The sequence below is a fragment of the Cavia porcellus genome, unplaced genomic scaffold (assembly GCF_034190915.1).
Source record: "Cavia porcellus strain 051 isolate PalLab524CR breed Dunkin Hartley unplaced genomic scaffold, mCavPor4.1 scaffold_2, whole genome shotgun sequence".
Classification (NCBI taxonomy): Eukaryota; Metazoa; Chordata; class Mammalia; order Rodentia; family Caviidae; genus Cavia; species Cavia porcellus.
In genome coordinates, this window is record NW_026947485.1 from 22,049,351 (window position 1) to 22,070,339 (window position 20,989).

Here is a 20,989-nt window from a genome sequence, read left to right on the forward strand (position 1 = left end):
GGTGTGGCTCTCTCCCACTGTAATCTGTTAGCGTCTCACACAGCTCGAGGCATCCCCCTTACACCTGCAGTGCTCTGCTTATATCTAATTACCTATATTACTGAGAGCCTGCTACTCACTTTTGCCAGTCCCTAGGTATCTAGGAGAACAAGCTCCCTGCCTCATCTTATGGCAGTTACCTCAGCGTTCCCAGGGCCTTTCCCCTTATGCGCTTATTTTTTTCAATAAGTAGCTAATGGGTTTATTGTACATGATAGGCACTACATTGGTGCTTTACAAACAGTGAAGCATAACGAGATATTCCTCCAGTCTTCAGATCCTTGCATAGTGTCAGTATTATTAAATAGCTGTTAATTAAATTTAAACATTAACCCCTACTAAATAAAAGGTTTAATTTTAACTGTATAGTATAAATATTTTGCAACTTATTATAAATAGTTCCTGTCCAGAATGACACTGTTTAATCAAAATATCTTTTCAAATGGCAATTTTTTACTTTAAATATACAATTTTGAAGGAAATAGTTGTTTTCTCCTGTTTAATTTTTTTTTTTTTTTGAAAGTAGCATTGAGTGGTGATTTGTGCGCTCATCCATTCACACATTAAGCATTAACAAGGCCGCCTGAGCCAGCTGAGCGCCAGGTGCTTTGGAGAGACATTGCTGAGGAAGAAGAAGCGGGGCTCAACAGATAGGACGGTGCTCAGCCTGGGGTGCCGAGCGCCCTGTGGAGGGCTGTGGAGCTGTCAGGTCCCTGCCCTGTCCCCACCGGATGAGGCATCCGGGCACACCTCGTGGAAGCACCCGCTCAGTAGAGGCTCCTCACTGCTGGGTCACACTCATTGAAAAATGAGAATCAAATGGCATGTGTTACGTGAACACAGGCGCACATGACATTCCCTTCTTGTTTTCAAATTTTCTTACATATAAAATACAAAGGGAATATGTTAAAATATACACAGTTGTTCTATTCTTAAGCATCTCAAATACATATAACTTGCATAGTCAGAGGAAAATGTTTGACTGTCATTATATATGTGTTTCCAAAAATTTCACTGTGAATGTAGTCTCTGAGGAAAAAAGAATGCTTTTCTAACAATCATTGCATACTAATAAGAAAATAGGTAAATGTTTGCAGTACTATTTCTTAAAGAATTCCTCAGAAATTAGAATTATGTATTAACATAAATGTGGCTTCTTACTAAAGTCACTGAACATCCCAAACATTCATTGTTGTAAAAATCACTTATTAATCTAGTGCATTTTGTTGATTAATGATCATGTAATTAATATTATAAAATTGTATATTTAAAATATTAACAAAAATATTAATTCAGCTGCAAATCTCTTTTCTCTCTATAATCATTCCTTGTGAGAATGAAGATTTCTGCCTAGTATGATATGTAGTTTTGAATTTTTAAATTTAAATTATTGATACACAGGATATTCATAGTCAAGGATTAAAAGTAAACAGAGACAAAATGCACTCAGTGGGAAATCATTTTAATGGCTTGTCACATGGTTAAGGAAAAGAATACATGCTGTGGAATTTAAAAATAATCAAATAAAAAAGTGAGGAAAATATATAAAGTCAATTATTAACCAAAAAGGTTTTTAAATATACTAGGCAGAGCTGGGGATTTAGATCAGTGGCATAAGTGCCTGCCTGGCAAGCACAAGGTCATGAGTTCGATCCTCAGTACTATATATATATATATATATATATATATATATATATATATATAGTACTGGCAAAAGTACAGAAAAAGGATTGTTGATTATTGTGTCTGTTATAAATGATTACAGTAGGTCAGGAATCTACCAGTTGCAGGCATCTACTCCACACCTATTTTAATTTTATTTGTTGTAAGTTGGTCTTATATGTAGACTACTTAAAATGTACACAGCATCCATCTGTTTGAACAGATTTTTCTGTGGCAGATAGCCAGGTAAGCTTTATCTTTCACCAAGATGTAGATAAGCATAGTTACTGGTCTTTTATAAACAATAAAATGATTTTCAGAGATTCAGTATCTCACCCAGGGCTGCAGTTAGTGTATCAGAGAATTACCACTGGACTCACACTTGGATCTGATTGTGCCAGTCCTGCACACATCTACACAGGACAGTCTGTGTGAATGTATGTGTGTGAATGTGTGTGTGTGTGTGTGTGTGTGTGTGTGTATCTTGACAACCTTTACCTATATACCTGCTCACACATACCAATCATGCAGTGAGATAACAAATCTGGGTCTTGTCATTTCAAGTCTCTGCCTTGGAATCCTTAACTGTTTTTTATCCTGACCATCCATAACTTCATTTTACTGTTCTTTTCCCATTTTGTTTTCTCATACCCTGAAATCCTAAAGCTATTCTGCATCATGGAGACCATAGAAGACTAAAAATTTGAAGTGTTCTCAGACAGCCTTTAAAATTTTGTTGCCTTTTTTCTTTTTTTTTTTTTTTAAGTGAGAAGGGGTTTTAGCTCTGTCCTTCTAAATATTGATCATATTCACTTTAATGATAATCAGGTTTTGGGGGAATGATAATGGAGTTGCACATAATATTTTTATGCACTTTTCATTTCAGCAGACAGATGCATTCAGATAGGCACACACACTAAAAATCATACTTTGTTTCCTTGATTAATTGAGATTTAGATAATGAGTATGGGATAAAAATAGAAAGGCAATTAATGCAGCTAGCTGTGAAATACATTCATACACAAACAGAATTTCTCCCTCCCCAGTGATCTTCTGAACCCTGAGGATTTCCATCCCATTAGTAACTCACTACACAGAAATAGCCTTTGGGGAGACAAAACATTAAAAATGGAATTAACTGCAAACTAAGTCAGCACATGAGGTCATTTACTCTTCTTGGGTGTATCTCATGCTGAGTTGTGCTGTGTGGGCTTCTACAATATTTAGAGGGGGTTTATAGAGCACTGCAAGGACTAAATGATGGCTATCTGTCATCCCATCTCTCAATGCTGTCAGCAAGACGCTAATATCTCTGGTGATGCAAAATGAGTGTTGAAAGCCAGGCTATGGGTTTTGTCAGAATCATTGAGGCCTTTCTTCACAGAAGGTATAAATTGAGCAATAATATGCTTATGTTGTACATTTCCATGTATGAATGATTTCCAGCTTTTAGAAGCTCATGTCCTCAGTTTATAAAGATACACATACCACAATATCTCAAATATCTTTCTATCACTGAGAATTCCACTTTTCCTCATATATCTGCCAATCATAAGAAGTTGACTAACTTTACCTTATTTAGAAATGTCAGGGGTGTTCATGTGATTTCAGTCATACATGGAATTTTAAAATATTTCAGTTCATAGAACAAGTGAGATTAGTTGTAATCAGAGGCTGGAGAGGGGAGAAGAAGATGAAAGGAGTTTGCTTAATGAATACAAGGTCACACCCAAATGGGAGTCATATATGTCAATATTGGGTTAGGTACAGGATATTTACAGTTAACAATATTGTATAACATAGTCTGAAACAACAGAGAGGATCATGAATGTTCTCATCATGATAAATATGTGAGATAAATATAGGTAAGGGATTGCATTAAGTATCATTAGTTGATCAACATATAATGTATAAAGTACCAAAACATCACACTTCCCCATAAAATGCATGATTATTTTCTGTCAAAAACTTTAAGAGAAGTATTAACAGTATTAAAACATCTCTAAGTAAATTTCTAAGTAAAATTTATGGAACTAAATATTTAGTATTTTAAACTAGCTGGAGAACTGTTTAATTTATGATCATCTTTTTTTCCCATCTTTACCTTCCTAAATCTCTGACAGATATAATGATCTCCTTTAATCATCCTCAGAGTAGTAGAGTTCTTAACATTAATAGTTACTAATTGCTTATCCCAGAGTCTTACTTACACTTGGCACTATTGACATTTGAGTTCAAATAATTCTGCCTGTGTATTGTATGATGTTTGACAGCAGCCCTCCCCTCTACACACTAGAAACTGGTAGCCACTGACAATCTAAAGTCTTGCCAAAAATGCCAAATGTTCCCCATGGGCAGCCTATTCTCTGGTTGAGAATCAATGGCTTGTCCTGTACTGGACAGTATTTCCTTTGATTTGACAGTAACTGTGAATAACACAGGACTACGTTAATAAGGGTTATAGGTGGAACAGGACTGTGTCGCTCAGGTCATAGACTTTTATGTGAGACTACAATGAAGGAAGCAGGTTTAAAGGGCTTAGGGATGGAAAGAGACCCAAAGACTACCAATGCTAGGAAGTCCTTCTCACCTCTGAGGCTGAAAGAGAAAGGAGAGAAATCTTTCTTGGTGAGCAGAGCCCTGGAGCATGAGCCTCAAGATGGAAATGAGGTCATGAAGATGCAAAACCTTGACAGTGATGAGTACTGCATCCCACCTCCTTAACCCTTTTTCACCAGCCTTTCCTCAGAGCTAGTTGATTCCAAATTAAATCCAATCGCTCCTGCAAAGACATAGAGTGATGCTGCTCAAGGATTCAGCCCTCACTCAGAGCAGGAAGGAAAATGGTATTGGTTAGGCAAATAGAGAAAACCTAGAGAGCACCATCTCCATTTTAATGTGAAATACCAAGTACTTCATCCAGAGCCTAGTGGCTAATGGGTGGAGCAGGCATTTGAATGCACATCTGTTTGACTGCGAGATTTACAAATGCATCATCATATTTGGTTTGTGTGAATGAGCTAAAGTTAGAGACTGTGAATCATTTAAGGTTTTTGATTTTAGTAGATGGTGTGAGACTAGAACCCAGTTCTCAGTCCTAATCTGGTGGTTCTTTCCTGAACACGGGCCACTAAAATAAATTTAAGACCTATATATCCAATCTTTTCTCAAATAGACAAACATAGGTGTAGGAACTATCTGCCACCCTTAAAAATCATTTCTTTGTGAAAGGCTTATGGAATTCTAGGTTTCATATAGAATGTTCAAATGATATATGCTATTTCTCCTAGCAGTCATCACATTTTTGTCTTGCTACATACACTAAGCCCCAGCTGGTGCAATGTGTTAGGAGAAGGAGGAGGACAGGGTTAAGAACTCAGGGACTCGGGAGCCAGTTCTGGCCTGGCCCATCGGAGCTGTTTTAATTTGCATCAGTACTACTAATACTGTAAGGTCTATAAACTTTTGCTTCCCTGCTAGATTCACCCAGCTCTTCAGTTATTCTCAGGTGTCTGATTGGTTGGTCACAACTCTGAAATCAGCAAGGTGTTAGATTTAGTTTGACAGATGAAGAATCATGCTCAGAAAACACTTTAGCTTACTGAAAATTTTTAAAGTGGAAAGGCTCAGCCTCACATCCTCACAGGATATGTCTTGCCTTCTCTGCTTCACCCACAAGTGCCTTTTGAAGTGGTTAATTAACTTGCTTCCTCAGGACAGCCCGCGTGTAGCATTTAATCTATTAGGTTTTATCATAAAGTCATGTCTAGACCTAAGTCTGAGAATGTGTAATTTTGGTCCTAGGAACATAGGCAAAGCTGCACAGGATACTAATGTATTCAGCACTTAGCAACTTTCAGTTTCTCATTTTTCTTTTGCAGGTTTTAGAAAAATACATTTATTGTCTATAGCCTTCAGGGGTAAGAGTGATATTTTAAAAAGGAATTTGCTGGAAAACAAATCTGAATAGGTTAATGTAGTCCCATTTTGTCAATTTAATCCTGGGCAAGCTGGATGCTAGTAATTAAGGTTCAGATTTGGAAGATCCAGCAGAACTTCCTTTAGCTCAAGATAGGATTTCACCAGGTGGCACATTTCAGTTCTCTGTCACTTTGAGATTTTTCTTTTCTGCCATTTCTTCCCAATTTCTCAATTTTCTACTTTTGCATTATTTTCAGGCCTTGAAGTTTTGCTTTTCCATATTTTCTGGCATAAAGTCAGGCGTACAACAGAAAAAAGTAACCTGTTTTACTCTTTGTATCTGAGCTTAATGATTTTTGCTTCTTTTTCATGTAACTAACTGCTAGCAAACCTATAGTATAAGAGTTCTTAGTCCAAATTTAAAGCTTCAGAGAAAGGAAACCAAGAAGAATATAGAAAACAATAGTATGTGTGTTTGGTCTCTGAAAGTCAGAAAGTGGGGAAAGATCATAAGCTTACTTTTGATATTCTTTGTAGTCTGGCAGAAATTATAAATTTCTTCCAAAGAAACATTTTCACTGATCAAAAACATAGCTGTGTTATAACATATTATTACTGTAGATGATTAATAGTGCCTTGGAAAAACTGTGTTACAACTTTTATGGTATTTATCCACAATGAAATGTCGGGGGGTGTGGTGTCTTCAGGATTTACAAGAAGCCTGGACTTACTGGGTACAAATCCTGACTTCATTCCCCTTTGGCCTCTGTAACCTCGGCCACATTACTTCCCCTGCACAGTTTGGTTTCCTCATTATAATGGTATCTGTCTTATATGAAGTGCTTTTTATGCTTAAACAAGTTAATAGGAATAAAACAGAATACTTGTGCAAAAAACCATGATACAGCTACTCACTGTCATCAGCAATATCCTTTATCCCCAGCATCATCATCATCAGCTTCAGCACAGCATCCCAAGCCAATGTTTCCATTCTCTGAGAGAATAATTATTTTAAAACTTAATAAATGATAACTGTAGAGTTTCACCATTTAGAGTAACTTAGCTAAAAAAAAAAGTAATTGTGTACAAATAAAATACATTTACATTTTGAAACACAACAGCCTAGTCCCAAACTTCAATTCTAAGACTTGGTCAGCCTTCCTTTTTAGCTGATAGCTGATAAACTCTCTTTTCCCAGGGCGTTAGGTTAGAAACTACTGACAAAGAATTATTACAGGAGCCAAAATTCGATATAAATTGTATGCTACAGAGGTGTCTTCTTATTACTAGAGGTCAGGTCAGAGTGTCAAAAATCACATTAAATTACTGTTCTAGAGGTTATTGAGTTTCACTCTTGGGAGAATTAAGAGGCCTGACAATAACGTATAATAAATCTTACTCTGACCCAAACATAATTAGTGATTAAATGTCCTATTAATGATCCCAGTCTTATTAGATCCTTTTTTCACATTCATATTTAGACAGTACAAAAATAGTTTTTCACATATCATGAAAATGATTATGATACTTTTCTGTTTAATTAATTTAGCATCAATGCCTTACTTACATGCTCGGGATTTTAATTTGAGAATGAGAAGGGACCAAGAAAGGGTTAGAATTTTTAAAAATGCAGGAGCAATTGGCTCTCTATTTTTTAATTTTATCTATTTTCTTTGTCTCAATCCCCAGCCTCTGAGCCCAACTTGAAGGTGCGGTCCAGGTTAAAACAGAAAGTGGCAGAGAGGAGAAGCAGCCCCTTACTCAGGCGGAAGGATGGAAATGTTGTCACTTCATTCAAGAAGCGAATGTTTGAGGTGACAGGTAATTGAGGATTGGGCAGTCTTACACTAACAAATGCTGGGTACTAGGGACAAAATAATAGTCTAGACTAAATACACCTGCTGCATCTTAAAAGTTCTTGTGAGAAAAAGTAATTTCTTGATTGGAAATTTCATTGAAAACTTATAACTAGTTCAGTAAACCGTGCTATGTATTCATCAACTGTGTTAAACAGTAAATGAGTGAAAAAAATTTTTAAAAAAGGAAGATCAACCTTATGTGTCAGTTAAGGCATAACTAGGAAACACCAAGGCTCATCTTATTCTCTCCAAAAACAGGCAGTCCATTTTGAGACTGCCAACCAGGAGAATATAACCTGTAATGAAATCTGATCAGAAATGAACCAAGGGAGGCCCAAGAGAGCGCTTCCCTCATACCTAGACGTGAATGTACGAAATACATCTGGGAAAATTAAACTATGTGGAACAGCAAAACTTTGACTTTTCAACAAACTTACAGAGCTCATAAATGACTTTATGTGTTTACTCGTGAACTGAGACTTGTGGCAGAGGGGGACATATTGTTTTTTCTGAAGGGGAAGAAACTGTCATTTTCACTAGTCTCAAATGGAAGAGTTCATATTTTTTTAGCTGCCTGGTTAGGAGTGAGGTGAACAGTTTAGGAAATTCAACCTGATATCTTACAAACCCTTTTTGTCCCAGTTGTGCCTGACTTGAAATTAGAGCATGCCGAAGGATACAGGAACCAAAAGTTCTGACAAAATAGTACTGACAACTGTTCATCGAGTAGTTACTTGAAGCCGTGCACTGTTCCTGGTCATTTGCTTTGGTTGTATCAATAAAGAAGTAATGCTACAACCAGTTTCCCCATTCTCAAAGAAAACTGTGCTGCTACCAATGGAGTCAGTTGGTACCACTTCTGTGAGGTCAGATTTATCCTCAGTATACTTTTTAAAAATTCTGTTTTTCTGTATTCTTTTAGCCATGATATTCTCTAGTTCAGGGGGATGTTATAGGGGAATATTGTGGAAATAGAGATAAAATGTATATTTAAGCACAGAATCTTAATGCAATATGAAGATTTAACAGGTTTTACAAAGATGTTTAGTCTCCTGTACAATTCAAAGATTGGAATGCTCATGTGAAAAACATTACTGATTATAGTGGAACTTTTTTTTCATTAGGGGATAAGGAGAGTTAAAGAAATGAACAATAAATAAAATTGTTTTATTGGAGCTTATTTCTAATATCAATATGCTCAGTAATTTTTATCAGTTAAATTCTCAGTTTTAAAACACAGACTTACAGACTTTTTTCAAGAAATATTACCATACATTAAGTAAGTAAAAATGGTAGGTTTGCCTTACTGAAGTCCTTGATAGGACTGAAGAGTGAATAATAAATCTATTTTAATGAATGGAAAAGAATATCATGCTAATTGTAATGTAATGTAATGTAATGTAATGGAGGTAGGTAGTTTTTTAATTGGAGAGTGAAGGTCCTGCTAACAAAAAAGCTTGAAGAAAAAAATAAAGGCATTTTTCTGCTTTTTAATCTCAATATCTGAGGTCATATTTATTTATACCAATATTCTTCCCTGTTTTCCCATTAGTCTGATTTTATGGAAAAAATAAAATTTCACAGCAAAATAATAGGAGAATAACAATAGTTAATCCACTGAATCTTGTTATCTTCAAAGTAGTTAATCAGAGCACAAGATACGGGCATAAAAAATTCTCCAAATGATATCGGCATAACCCTTTCTTCCCAATGAACTATGAGAAACTGGTGGTGTTTTTTCCCTTCTTCCTTCCTTTCCTTCTTCTTTCATTTTGAACAATTTCTCCCCACTTCACAAGTCTCTTTTCTCTGTCCTAACCTTTTCTCCATGTTCATTTTTCCTTCCTCATATATTGCAGTGGAATTTCACTGAGTGCCTATCTAAATCATTAGTTCTCATTTATAAATATTATAATTTGCCAATTTTACTTGTTTCTTTTTATTTAAATATGGTGTGCTTTATTTCTTAATATAACATTTAAAGTAATACATGTAGAAGTTACTAAAGATAATATACAAAAGCACTCTTTTGACTTCTATGAAAAACACAAAATTTCATGAAAACATAATCCTAGAATAACAAAAGTTAATGCACTATGTACCGTGTGTGTGTGTGTGTGTGTGTGTGTGTGTGTGTGTGTGCGCGCCAGGGACCTAACTGATAACCTTGTGTTTGCCGACAGGCACTGTGCCACTGAGCTATCTCCCCGTATGTACCATAATCTTAAAATGACTAAAATTTTACTCAGAGTACAAGTCATAGAGACAAAAAGACTTTCTCTTGCAAAAAAATAAACAGATAAAAGCACAAAACTTTCTCTTTAATGTGCATTTCCTAATTTTGTGTCATAAGGGCGCCTCTTTTCATCTCAAGAAATAATAGCTGCTTGGAGAGAGACTTGTGCTAGCATTAGACACACACTGTTGGCCCTGCACCAGTGCTGGGGATGCTTCGGTAGATACCTTACCTGGTGTGCAATTCGTACTGTAATACCTTTGGCGACTCTGAGCCTACTGACTGTCATTCATCTGTTTTCCTCCCCATTTCCTGACTAAATTTCATCTCATTTGGAAAAGTTGGCTGTATCTTCATACAAAATAGTGTTAGAATATAGTTAGAGACCATCAGAGTAACCTTAGCAGCGAAGTCATTCTTACTGTCATTATGTCACCTCTATCTCTCTCTTGTCCCCATCTCATGCATTTAAGCGTGTGATGTAACCTAATAGTTGGGGGGGAACACTTAACATTTTCCTCTTTTTCAAAATCCAGGTGTGTTTTGACCCCACAAGCTGCCTTCTTTTAATATTCAAGGCATAATCTCACCCCTGGGCTGGCAGTGCTGCCTGCCCCTCCCCCGCCCCTGCACCCACTTCATGAACTATTTTTCTTCAAAGGCGAGTTCTAATTTCACTTCTTTTTTAAGATTTTTTTTTTTTTTTTAGCATTCTCAGAAAAGCAGTCACTGCCTCCTCCGCATCCTGTCCAGTGTGATGTGGTGAAATCCTAGCACTTATAAAATAAACGTAAATAACATAAATTATAAAATTTAAAATTGTGGGGTAGGGGTTTAGCTCAGTGGCATAAGGGCCTGCTTGCCAGGAGTGAGGTCCTGAGTTCTATCCCCGGTACTCCCACCCAAATTTAAAATTGGCAAGAAAGAATGTTTCAAAAAACTTTAAAATATGGAAATGATATGTAAATGAGACATTAATGAGAAATACTTAATCATCCTGAAAACGCAAGTCAGAGAAAAGAATTTCCTGCAAGAATTTTTAATGACTTTTTTTTGCTAAAAGTAAACACAATAAAAAAATAGGAAAATTACCAGATTAATCAAAATGTAAGTAAGATATACAGACAGAAGGGAAGTGACAAAAATGTGCTTACGCATTTCGTAGTAGTAATAATTTGCTAAAATGCTGTAGTAAATAAGTAGGAGGATCAGAATTCTTTCATACGTCTCACACTCTTTCCAGTGCTGCTGCGTTGCTCTGCAGAGAAATACTTGTGATAAGAGTTTAGTTACATGTCATTTAGAAGGAAGAGTAGAAAGTGTAGTTTGGAAATTGGGAACTCCTGTTCTTCAGGGGACAGATGATAATATGAGCCTTACTTTGAATTTACATGTGAAGTTGGGCTCACAATGTAGCAAAGGGAAGGAAAGGATTAAAAGCATAAAGTGGTAAAAAGTAAGTGACTGAGTTTCAAAGATGTGGAAGGGGCAGAGGTGGGTGTTAACGGCCGGCTCCGTTTAGGAGAAGAGGGACAAACATGGTGAAAAGCTGTCTCAGTAGGAGGATTCTTCTCACAAAGATTTGGAAGAAAGTTTTGAGAGACTGTTGTAGGGATTCAGGAGTGTTAACACATCTGAGAGTTCATGAGAGAATCACAGAGGTTTAAACTGAGACAATTGTAATCAGACATAATACAAAGAACAAATTCAAAGTCCTAGTAACTGATTAGGATAACGGGAGTTGTGATGATTTTAAGGGTGGTGACAAAGTATAAAGACAAGCAGGAAACATTTAATATTAGAATTCATTGAATTTAATATACACGTGATGTCCAGCATTCTAGAGGAATTCAGGCTGAAACTTATGAGGGTTAAAGTCAAAAAGTAAAAATTCCATGGTAGAATGCTGCCTAAAAATAACAGAAAGGATTACAAGATGGAGTGATTTTGACAAAGGATAGAGAAAAAGGACAAGGGCACCAATTTGTGAATGTGTTTGGGGATTGGTAAGAAGAAAACTCAGAGAGACAGACATGATGAGCATGGAGACAGCTAATGTTACTGTATAAGGAGTTAGAATGAGGACTGTTTTGTCAGAAACTGTCAAATTTGATGGTACCGGAGAAAACAGTTGCAGTTGATAGTACATCAGCCGTATTGCCGGGCTTGAAAGAGTGAGAAGGCATCCTAAGAGTTCATTGCTAGTCAAGAATTATTAACACGCTGTCACTCTAGTGGGGAGACAGCCCTGTGGAGAAGGAGGGGAGACTGAAGAACCAAGGAATTATGAGGGAGGTCCAGAACAATAAAAGATACAGGCTTAAAGGTAAAAGTATTTTAGAATCAAATGAGGAAAAGGAAGAACAATTCCTTACCTTTGAAGTGGAAACGGAGAGTATAGGTAGCATGCTCTGAAATAGAAAAGGTGCTGGTGGAAATCAAATCAAAGTATACAGTCTCTGAAAGTGCAGGACAAGATCATTCATACATAGTGAATGAGAGAGAAGGACACAGATTAACCAGATGTAAAATGAGACAAATAGAAAAATTTTGAAATGAATAAACTGTGGAAGGTGTTAAAGGAATTAAACAGAGCTCAGTAACTAATTTTCCAAGCCTTCATAAGGTGATTTCTCTAGCTATATTTCTAGGAGAAGGACATTTCTATTTTTAATTATATGTTTTAAGAAATGTGCTATTTTTTTCTTAAGTTGAGGTACGTGTAAATTGTGTTATTGAAGAGAAAAGAGGTTAAGTATTTTATATTGTTATCTACCTTTTGCTCACAGGAATTTCTTGCTAATTGGAGTTTAAATTTTTACATATCAAAATGCAACTTTTCATATTTTGGAAAATAAATTAGATAAAGTTAAAATCAGATTATTTTATACAAGGTTGTAGTGCAGTGTTGAAATGTTTATTTCCTATTGTATTTTCTTTCTGCAACTTTGACTCATTTGTGCTATCTGAAGGTACAGCCTTCATATATCAAATAGAGTCCTTTCTGGCTCTGCATTAAAGCAGACACAAAAGGAATTGCTCTTGGCGTCATGTGTTGACAACCTGCTTTTTTGATTGTGCAAATTAATGACATCAATCACTATTGTTTCCTTATACTGTAAGAGCAAATAAGAGCGGATCCTTCACTCTTTCCCCCTTCATCCTTAGCTTCTGTTGACCTCTCTAATGGATATTTTTACTTCTCTCAAAACTCTAGAATACTACATTGTATTTTTTTCAGTAAACACAAAGAGGGGAAGGTAGTATGAACTGAAAAACTTCCATAACTTTCCCTTATTCTTTCTATTCAGTGAAACAGTACATGCCATTCAGATAGACATAAAATAAAACACCACCAAATACTGTAGATTACAGTAGCAAATGTTCATCTGCATGTATTTTTATACATACATTTCTGTCTCACAATATTTTTCAGAATCCTCAGTCAGCAGCAGTTCTCCAGGGTCTGGTCCCAGTTCACCAAACAATGGACCGACTGGAAATGTTACTGAAAATGAGACTTCGGTTTTGCCCCCTACTCCTCATGCTGAGGTAAGACCTTATTAGTTTGTTTCTCTTAAGAAATAGGCTCCATGAGTAGCTCTAACCCTAACAATGCAGAGTGATATTTCTGAGTGAAAGTTGGCTCATTTCTTTGTTTCAAACATAAGAGGAATACTATTATAAGTAGACATTAGTTTTGTTTTATATTTTTATAATACATGAAATAGAGTAAACATAATATTACTTATGAATAAGAGAATGAAGGATAGTTGGATAACAATCAGGTGTTTGCAAAATGCTACATGTAGTCCTCAAATAAAATATTCTTAGTGATCCTGAGTATACACTGCTCAACATTTGTATGAATTAGTAATCCTGCTTATTTATTGCTTAGTTTCCTGGGAGTAAACTCATCAGTAAGTAAAGGCAGCTTTATGCAAACCTCTCAGAAGAACACCTATCTAGGTGGGCTTTGTCCTTTTGGCCTTACATGTAATGAAAAAGAATTGAACAACAAAGAGCCCCACTAAGCAAACATTTACCACTGTGTGTCAGTCATTTTGCCTGGCAATGGACATATAAATAAAGTATGAGTTCTAGCCTTAAAGAATGGCATATTAAAGAAACTAACTTTACAATAGCATCATGTGTTATAACCATGGATACAATATAAAGATAAAAGTCATTGCGGGAGTCAGCAAGCATATGTGTAGTGTTGGTTTGAGGAGAAGCAAGGCAACGGTTTGAACATGGTGACTTATAGAACCTGCCGTTTCAAAGTCACTGTCCATTCACTGAGAGCCTTAAATTTTCTTTCTCCCATTCTTATGCCTCCATAACTGTGCATTTCTCTAAAGAGGGAAAGTTGGTGTGACACCCTTTTGTATGTAACTGTGACATATTTCTTATAATTTATGGAGTCATAGTACTTTCGGGCTCATTGAGATGTTAATTCTCTTAAACTACAGCTTTCCTGACATGTGATTATCCAACCTTTACCAGAACACTTCCAACTGTAACGCTCTCACTGTCTCCTAACACAGCTAAATTGATTTTAAACAGTTACTTTGAACAACAGAAGTATCTTCCAGGCATTATGCCAAGATATCTATATTTGTTGCGATATATATATATATATATATAGTCCATCCATACAAACACATATGTGCATATGTAAAGTATTATACATTATAAAATTACAAGTATTAGGCCAAAATATAAGAAAAGACAGAAACCCAGAGGTTACTCCAGTTTAGCAAAGGACTGAAACCAGGGAATTCACTTGCCTGAAGGACATATGAGTTTTTGAGCTTAGGTTTTAGGGCCTCATAGAACTCAGGAGATAGAAGACAAAGCCTCAGCCTGACCAAGTGGAATAATCTAACGAGACTCTGCCAGCAGTAAGCTGGCATCCCAAAGACCCCTCTTTATGCTACTTTGGTGAGTCAGTCACCTCAGTCCCAAAGCAGTCTTGATGTAGATCATAGTGAGTGACAGATTGTTTCACCAAGAAGTTGTAACCACAAGTTAGTCTTCATACAGTATTTAGCTCTGATCACATAATTGTGACCTGTTTATTTGATTTAAAGAGGCCCCATTTTTGTAGTTTCCCCAAATATCTGCAAAAGCAAATGAGAATCTACTCAAGACACATTTACCTTTATTTTAGGTTTTAAAAGTCTTCTTCAAATGATTTTTCAAGAATCATGAGTAGAAAAGATAGATGTTCTTATTCATGATTATCTTTCGGCTCCTTGAGTAATAACATTTTGAGTCTCTATATTATCTCTGGGACCTTTGTCAGTATCCAGTTTATTACTGTTTTTATACCTCTTTCTCATTTTTATTATCCTTTAAAAAACATGGAATAGATACTTGACAAATATCTGTGACCAGAGACATGTTTGAATTATTAACTATCTATTGGGTAGTTCTTAGCAACCCTTTATTTCAAAGAAAAGAACAAATTAGGTACCAAATATTAGGGAAGCAAAAACAGATTTCCATTTTTTTCTGTGAGTTCAAATGATGTGATTCTCAGAGACTTCATAGACACCTACGTGTCTGGTTTCAGTTCACCCCTAGTTGTGTTTTGTATGCTTGGAAAATGAAAATAATACCTTGCCACTACATTTATCAATGTATATTGTTCTTAGAGATGCAATCAGTATAGGAAGTGTCAGACGATCACTTATGTATAATCAAGTTGTATTCACTCCAGAAACAGCAATATAATAATTTTTGGAAATGTAAAACACAAATGTATTTTAAAATGGCAAGATAATGATGAACACAAAATTTAGCATCATGATTACCTTTCAGGAGGGAGCAAGGGGAAAATATGATTTAATAGTTACTAAAGATTAAGATACATATATCTCTTCTCTCTCTCTGTGTCTTTCTATATATATACATATGTGTGATTGACCAAGAATGCACATTGGGGAGATTGGAAATAAACGGAGATAGTGAGATTTTTTTCTCGTTTAATTCAAGCCTTTTATGACCCACTAAAATAAATGGAGTGTTCCAGATTTGGGGAGTGGTGTGTAAATTAAATCAGTTTGATTATATTAATCAGTTTTATGTTCCCAAATCCTTCACCGTCACAAATTATCTGTTTAGGTGCCCTATTTTATTTTGAGTTAATTGTTGAACTATTCTACCACTATGGACCCTTCCTTCTACACCACCACTAAAAAAAAAAAAAAAGCAAAACAGAAGGAAATGTGATTTAATGGAGTTTAAAAGGGTAGAGGTATTTCTTCAGGTCAATGACAGGACATTCGCCTCCAAAGCTGCAAAGACTAGTTCAAAAGCAAGCAGTGACTTACCTCATAATGAATTAATTGTGTGCCTGAACTATGATCTGAAAGGCCAGGTGGGCAGACCTTTATGCACTGATGGGCAGCCTTTCCGTGGCCCAGAACAAAAAATGCAACCCTGATGACTAACATGTGGTTTTCCGCTGCATTACATTGACAGAGATCTGTGGTGTAATTCATTGTGGATAGGAGAGAGGCAGCAGAATACAGACCAATAGTGTCAGCAAATTAACATCCAAGCTTTGGAACACAAAATGCTTCCACCTAAACCAGAGAAAGAAAAATAATTCCAGCCATACTTGATCAACCGTCATTTAGAATTTGGCATGATATTTACAGATGTCTCCTAAGATTAATAATAAAATGTGGTTTCATAGCAACAGAAAGTATTTTGCTACATATTATTTACATCATTATATGCTCAAAACTTGGTTCCATACTATGTCGTTTCCAAAATAGGCTTATTCTGCAAACTTTTCTGAAATAACACACATAGTTTTTAGTTTAAAAGTAACACCATGTATTTGAATGAACTCCCTTGTCTATGTCCTGGAAGTAGAAAAACATCACCTGATTCTTACATAGCCCGTGTAAATGATAGCATTCTAACCCTTTTGCTGCTTAGGAAATAGGAAGGTAAGACTGTATCTAAAGTTCTTAAGCCCTAGATGAGCACAACCACTCCATCTTATAAATCACATGTCCTCTCTAATTTAGATGAAGGAAAGACAGGGGTTGAAGGAAAATGTATTCATAAGTCAAAACATAGGCAACAGTACTGTGGTGTGAAGTGCATAGGCAGGCATTTCATTCCAAAGGCTGGGCATGAACCTGGCTCTAGACATCAGCACTGGTCAAGTTGCCTCACTTTCCCTAACCTTCAGATCCTCACCCTAATACAAAGGTAATAACACCTATGCCAGTACCTTTGTTGTAAGAAATTAGTATTGGTAAGACAGGTGATAAACTGTGAAGTTTAAAACAAGTTCATCCTTGTTATTATCAGCTGCTGACTCTTGGTAGGGAAAACTCATTAGCTTGTTTGTCTTCAAGCCAGCAACTCTCTTGCGAGAGTGAGTCTCCATCTGCTCTGACTATTTCTGTTCCATTTGTTCTATTTCTTACATATGCTCAGTCCCAGAACTCAGATTGTTGGAGCTACTTGCTTTACTCATTTGTAAACTTGGTTGGGGAGCTAAAACCTCAAGGGTTTCTATTTCCAACTCCCGTCAGAGATGTCTTTACCTATCCATTACTTTATTGTTAATATTGTGGGCCTGTGGGTTCAAATATGTTTCCATGGATATCAGCACCATTACTTCAGAGTCAGTAGATTTATTTGATAGCTATTTTAACAGTAGCCAAGCTGTTGGTTTATTTCTAGTTGAACATTAGTGTCTGTCTCTACTCTGCTATTTTTTAAAGAATTTTTCCAGCAGATACAAATGATTTTTTATAACGGATTCTAATAATAAGGTTAAGTGTTCTAAAATCATCTGAAATGTCACTCTTTTTGCTCCACTTCACATGACTCATCTGCCTGTTGTTCCACAATAGTTGTTGTGACATTTACTGTGAGTGTTATGCTCCTTTCTCAGTGAGTATAGAGCTGTGGTTGTAGATGACGGCAAACATAACATATTTCTTACCCCCTTGGAAAAGTAGATGCTGTGACCAACTAATCAGTTATTAGGAATAATGTGAGTCAATAATATAAAACAGGCTCCTTAACAAAACATCCATACAAAGTTTAAAAATCCTTTCAAATGCAAACCCTGACCAATGTTTTATTTACTTAAGGTCTCCCATGCATTTTATAGTAATACATTCTTGAATGTCCAATAAAAATTAAAACTTAGACATATTTACTGCCTAAACAATTTTCTCTAAATTACATGAAGCTTTTACTTTTGTACCAGCTAATTTAAGGAAGAGTAGAAAATAAATACAGTCTTGAGAAATACTATTAAAGTCATAGCCAAACACTGAATTATTAAGGAGTTTTTTTAATATAACTCTTTTCTTTTTAGATAATCTAGATTTATAAATTTGAGAACTTTTGAAAAGTTGATTGACTTTTATAAACATGTCTTCCCATATGCCATTCTGATAGACACAGTAGTTACCTGGTAGAGATAGTCAGAGGAACTTCAGTCCTATACTAAATGATCTAATGTCCAGAGAAGGTGGGTGGCTGCCTGCACCTCATAGCCAGCCTGTCATTGAGTTCAAATGTAAGACAAGATAGGCAAAATTTCAGTTATGTGTGTCTTTTTTAATTCTTCTTCTGATTCTCATGCATGTTGTAGGTAATTTTGAACATAGAGCAAACAAAATTCTACATCTGCTTTTCCTACAAGCTTCTTAAATTTTAAGTGATGATTTATATAGCTAGTATTTCACCAAGGGCTATCGGCTGAGTTCTTTCCCATTACAAATAAGAAAAGCAATAATTTGTCTTCTCCTCATCCTTTCCTCTTTCCCTCCCTTACTTATACTTGTCTTTTTCTCTGCTTCTCCAACTTGCATCTTCCTTGTTTTGTAGGTTAGCACTGTTTCTTTTATTTTTGTTTATGTGGATTATGATGGCTTATGGATATTTTGTCCATGAATTTTAGTGGATATAAATGGTGTTATCTATACTATTCGTCACTACATACTGGGTGTGGGTCTCTTCATATCTTTATGAATGCTTTTGGTGCTGCTCACTTTATTCATTCTCCAAGAAGATAAGATAGTAGCCTCCAATCCCACCTTTCCCCCTAAAATCCTTCAATGTGTACTCATCAATATCTTGACAACTTAATGAGGCAATTTCTTGAAGTTGTAGTTTTCAGCTGAAGAATGACCAGGTCATGGTGAATAGAAGGATTATTTTGGCTTACAGAACTAAATCATTTCTCAAAATTACTGTATTAGTCTACATTGAGTTTTTTTCATTGAAATTAATAGTTTCATAATTCCAATGGCAAAAGTTCAACCTATGTGTATTTTATTCATCTGAGTTGCAAATATCACCTACAAGATATTCTTCTAATTGATGTTGTAGAACAGAGGTTAAAGAAAATTATGAAAGGTTTTGCTAAAATGTGGGTAGTCATCCCCACTCTCCCAAACCAGGCTCAATTCATGCCCTTCACCTCAGTGCCATGTTCCTGGTGAAATGCTAGCTACTCTTTAACACCCTCCTGTTTGCCATCAGAGTGTTTTAACTATTCTGTACCTATAACCATAATCAGAAGTCATTTGAGCTAGTTTTGTACTTTCTTATGTAGAAAATAGCATGTGAATTTGTGAGGTACAGTATATCCTGTGTGCCTACTACCCAATAGCCTCAATTTAACACAGAAGAGTTATGACTCCACATTGTTTTATGAGTTTTATGTGATAGCTGAGCATATTTCAATATTTCCATTTTATTTAACTAAAATAAGAGTATCCAATTATGAAAATTTTTCAAATTTTAAGCTCCTTCCAGCAAAAATCTGATTTTTGCCTAAAATTTGTATGAGCTCACCACAGGTCTAAGGTGGAGTTGTCATCTGGCCTTGCAAGAAAACTGGTCAGGATCCTTCGTTTTCTCAATGGAACGCTTCCCCTTACAACTTGTCTACACTCAACAGTATAGAATGCAAATCTAGGTTTTACCAAAAGACTTCAACTTGAAACAGGCAGGCTGCTCCTACCAAAAAGCCTCTCTGAAGCAAGCTGTATTTAAAACAGATGATTTGAGAAAAATGGTTAAGTATGATTACAGACACTGAAGTCTAATCTTTCTACCTGTGACTTTAACTCGATTCAAAGGAGATAAGCTAAGCAATGTCCAAATTCTTGAAGTTTCTAGGATATGATGTTATTCCGGTTAATCTCCACGGAAAGAACCATCCATCCCTGAAAGCATGAGCAATGCAGCACTCACCTTACATTTTCAGGGGCTGCCTTTACAACCTGTAGATCCTCCTACTGCAAAGTCACGGGACTTTCTTCTCAGACTCAGGTCATTTGGCTTCCAGTGGCATTTCATTTCTCCTTTCCTCCCTAAGTTTCTTCCCTTTTGTTCTCCAAAGCAGCCACCATTCTAACTTGTTTTTATGATCCTCGCCGTCCTCCAACAGTAGCAGCAGATTATGGTGCATTTTTGCAGCAAAACCTAAGGTTCACTGCTGATCCCATTGGGAGGCAAATTTGCTTTGCTCTCTTTCCTTCATTTTCTTACTAAAGGCAGCTTGAGAGTGCATATGAAGAATAGGTTAATCTCCAAAAACTCCTCGGCATGGGTTTTGGCCCATGTTAGATGCTGAAAATCTGTACACAACCACAGGAGATGGAGTCACTTAAATTTTATGTGAAACTCCACAGGTCTGCGATTTCAGTTTAGTAATATCCCAAATCCTCTCAGTTTAGTCAAAGCTGGTGTAAACAGTCACTGTGCTGCTCCCATTATCACATCTGAGAAGAAACCTACTTCTCGTTTTAGTAGATCAACTTCTGGTGATGAGGTTGGATCATATCACAAAAATTCTCTCCTGGAATCAAAGATAGCTCTTTCATGAGGTCTATGATTTTGTTTTCATTTTTGCTTTTGTTTTGGTGTCCTTTCCACAGTCTTTGTTAAATCTCAGTGCTGTGAGGAGCATACACAAACTTGAACAAAAGTTATATATTAAAATACTTAATGTTTACCCATTTATGAATACAGAGAAATGACAGGATTATCCCTCTATTTCAAATTGCTGTCTGCTACCAGTAAGCTAGTTAAAATATTTTTACTTTCTTAGACATTCTTTTGGTTTTGGTTATCTATCTATCTATCTATCTATCTATCTATCTATCTATCTTCTATAGTAAAATTGATGTTGAAAGATTATTTATGTAAGCAAATGTAACTACTGCAAATAGCTCCTGAAGTAAAGTTGCAATACCACACAACATAATTTTAAAAT

At 36.0% G+C, this 20,989-nt stretch overlaps 1 protein-coding gene across 23 annotated transcripts in view; it reads left to right on the forward strand.

Annotated features, from left to right (window-relative positions):
• Positions 1–20,989, forward strand: part of Hdac9 (histone deacetylase 9) — an 849,535-nt gene that overhangs the window by 489,805 nt on the left and 338,741 nt on the right. For 18 of the 23 annotated variants that reach the window (XM_063233991.1, XM_063234068.1, XM_063234058.1 and 15 more), the window contains 2 exons: positions 7,312–7,443; positions 13,154–13,269. In XM_063233991.1, the coding sequence (XP_063090061.1) occupies positions 7,312–7,443; positions 13,154–13,269 (248 nt within the window). The remainder of the gene's footprint in view (positions 1–7,311; positions 7,444–13,153; positions 13,270–20,989) is intronic. The other 5 variants (XM_063234074.1, XM_063234079.1, XM_063234083.1 and 2 more) reach the window with 1 other exon arrangement.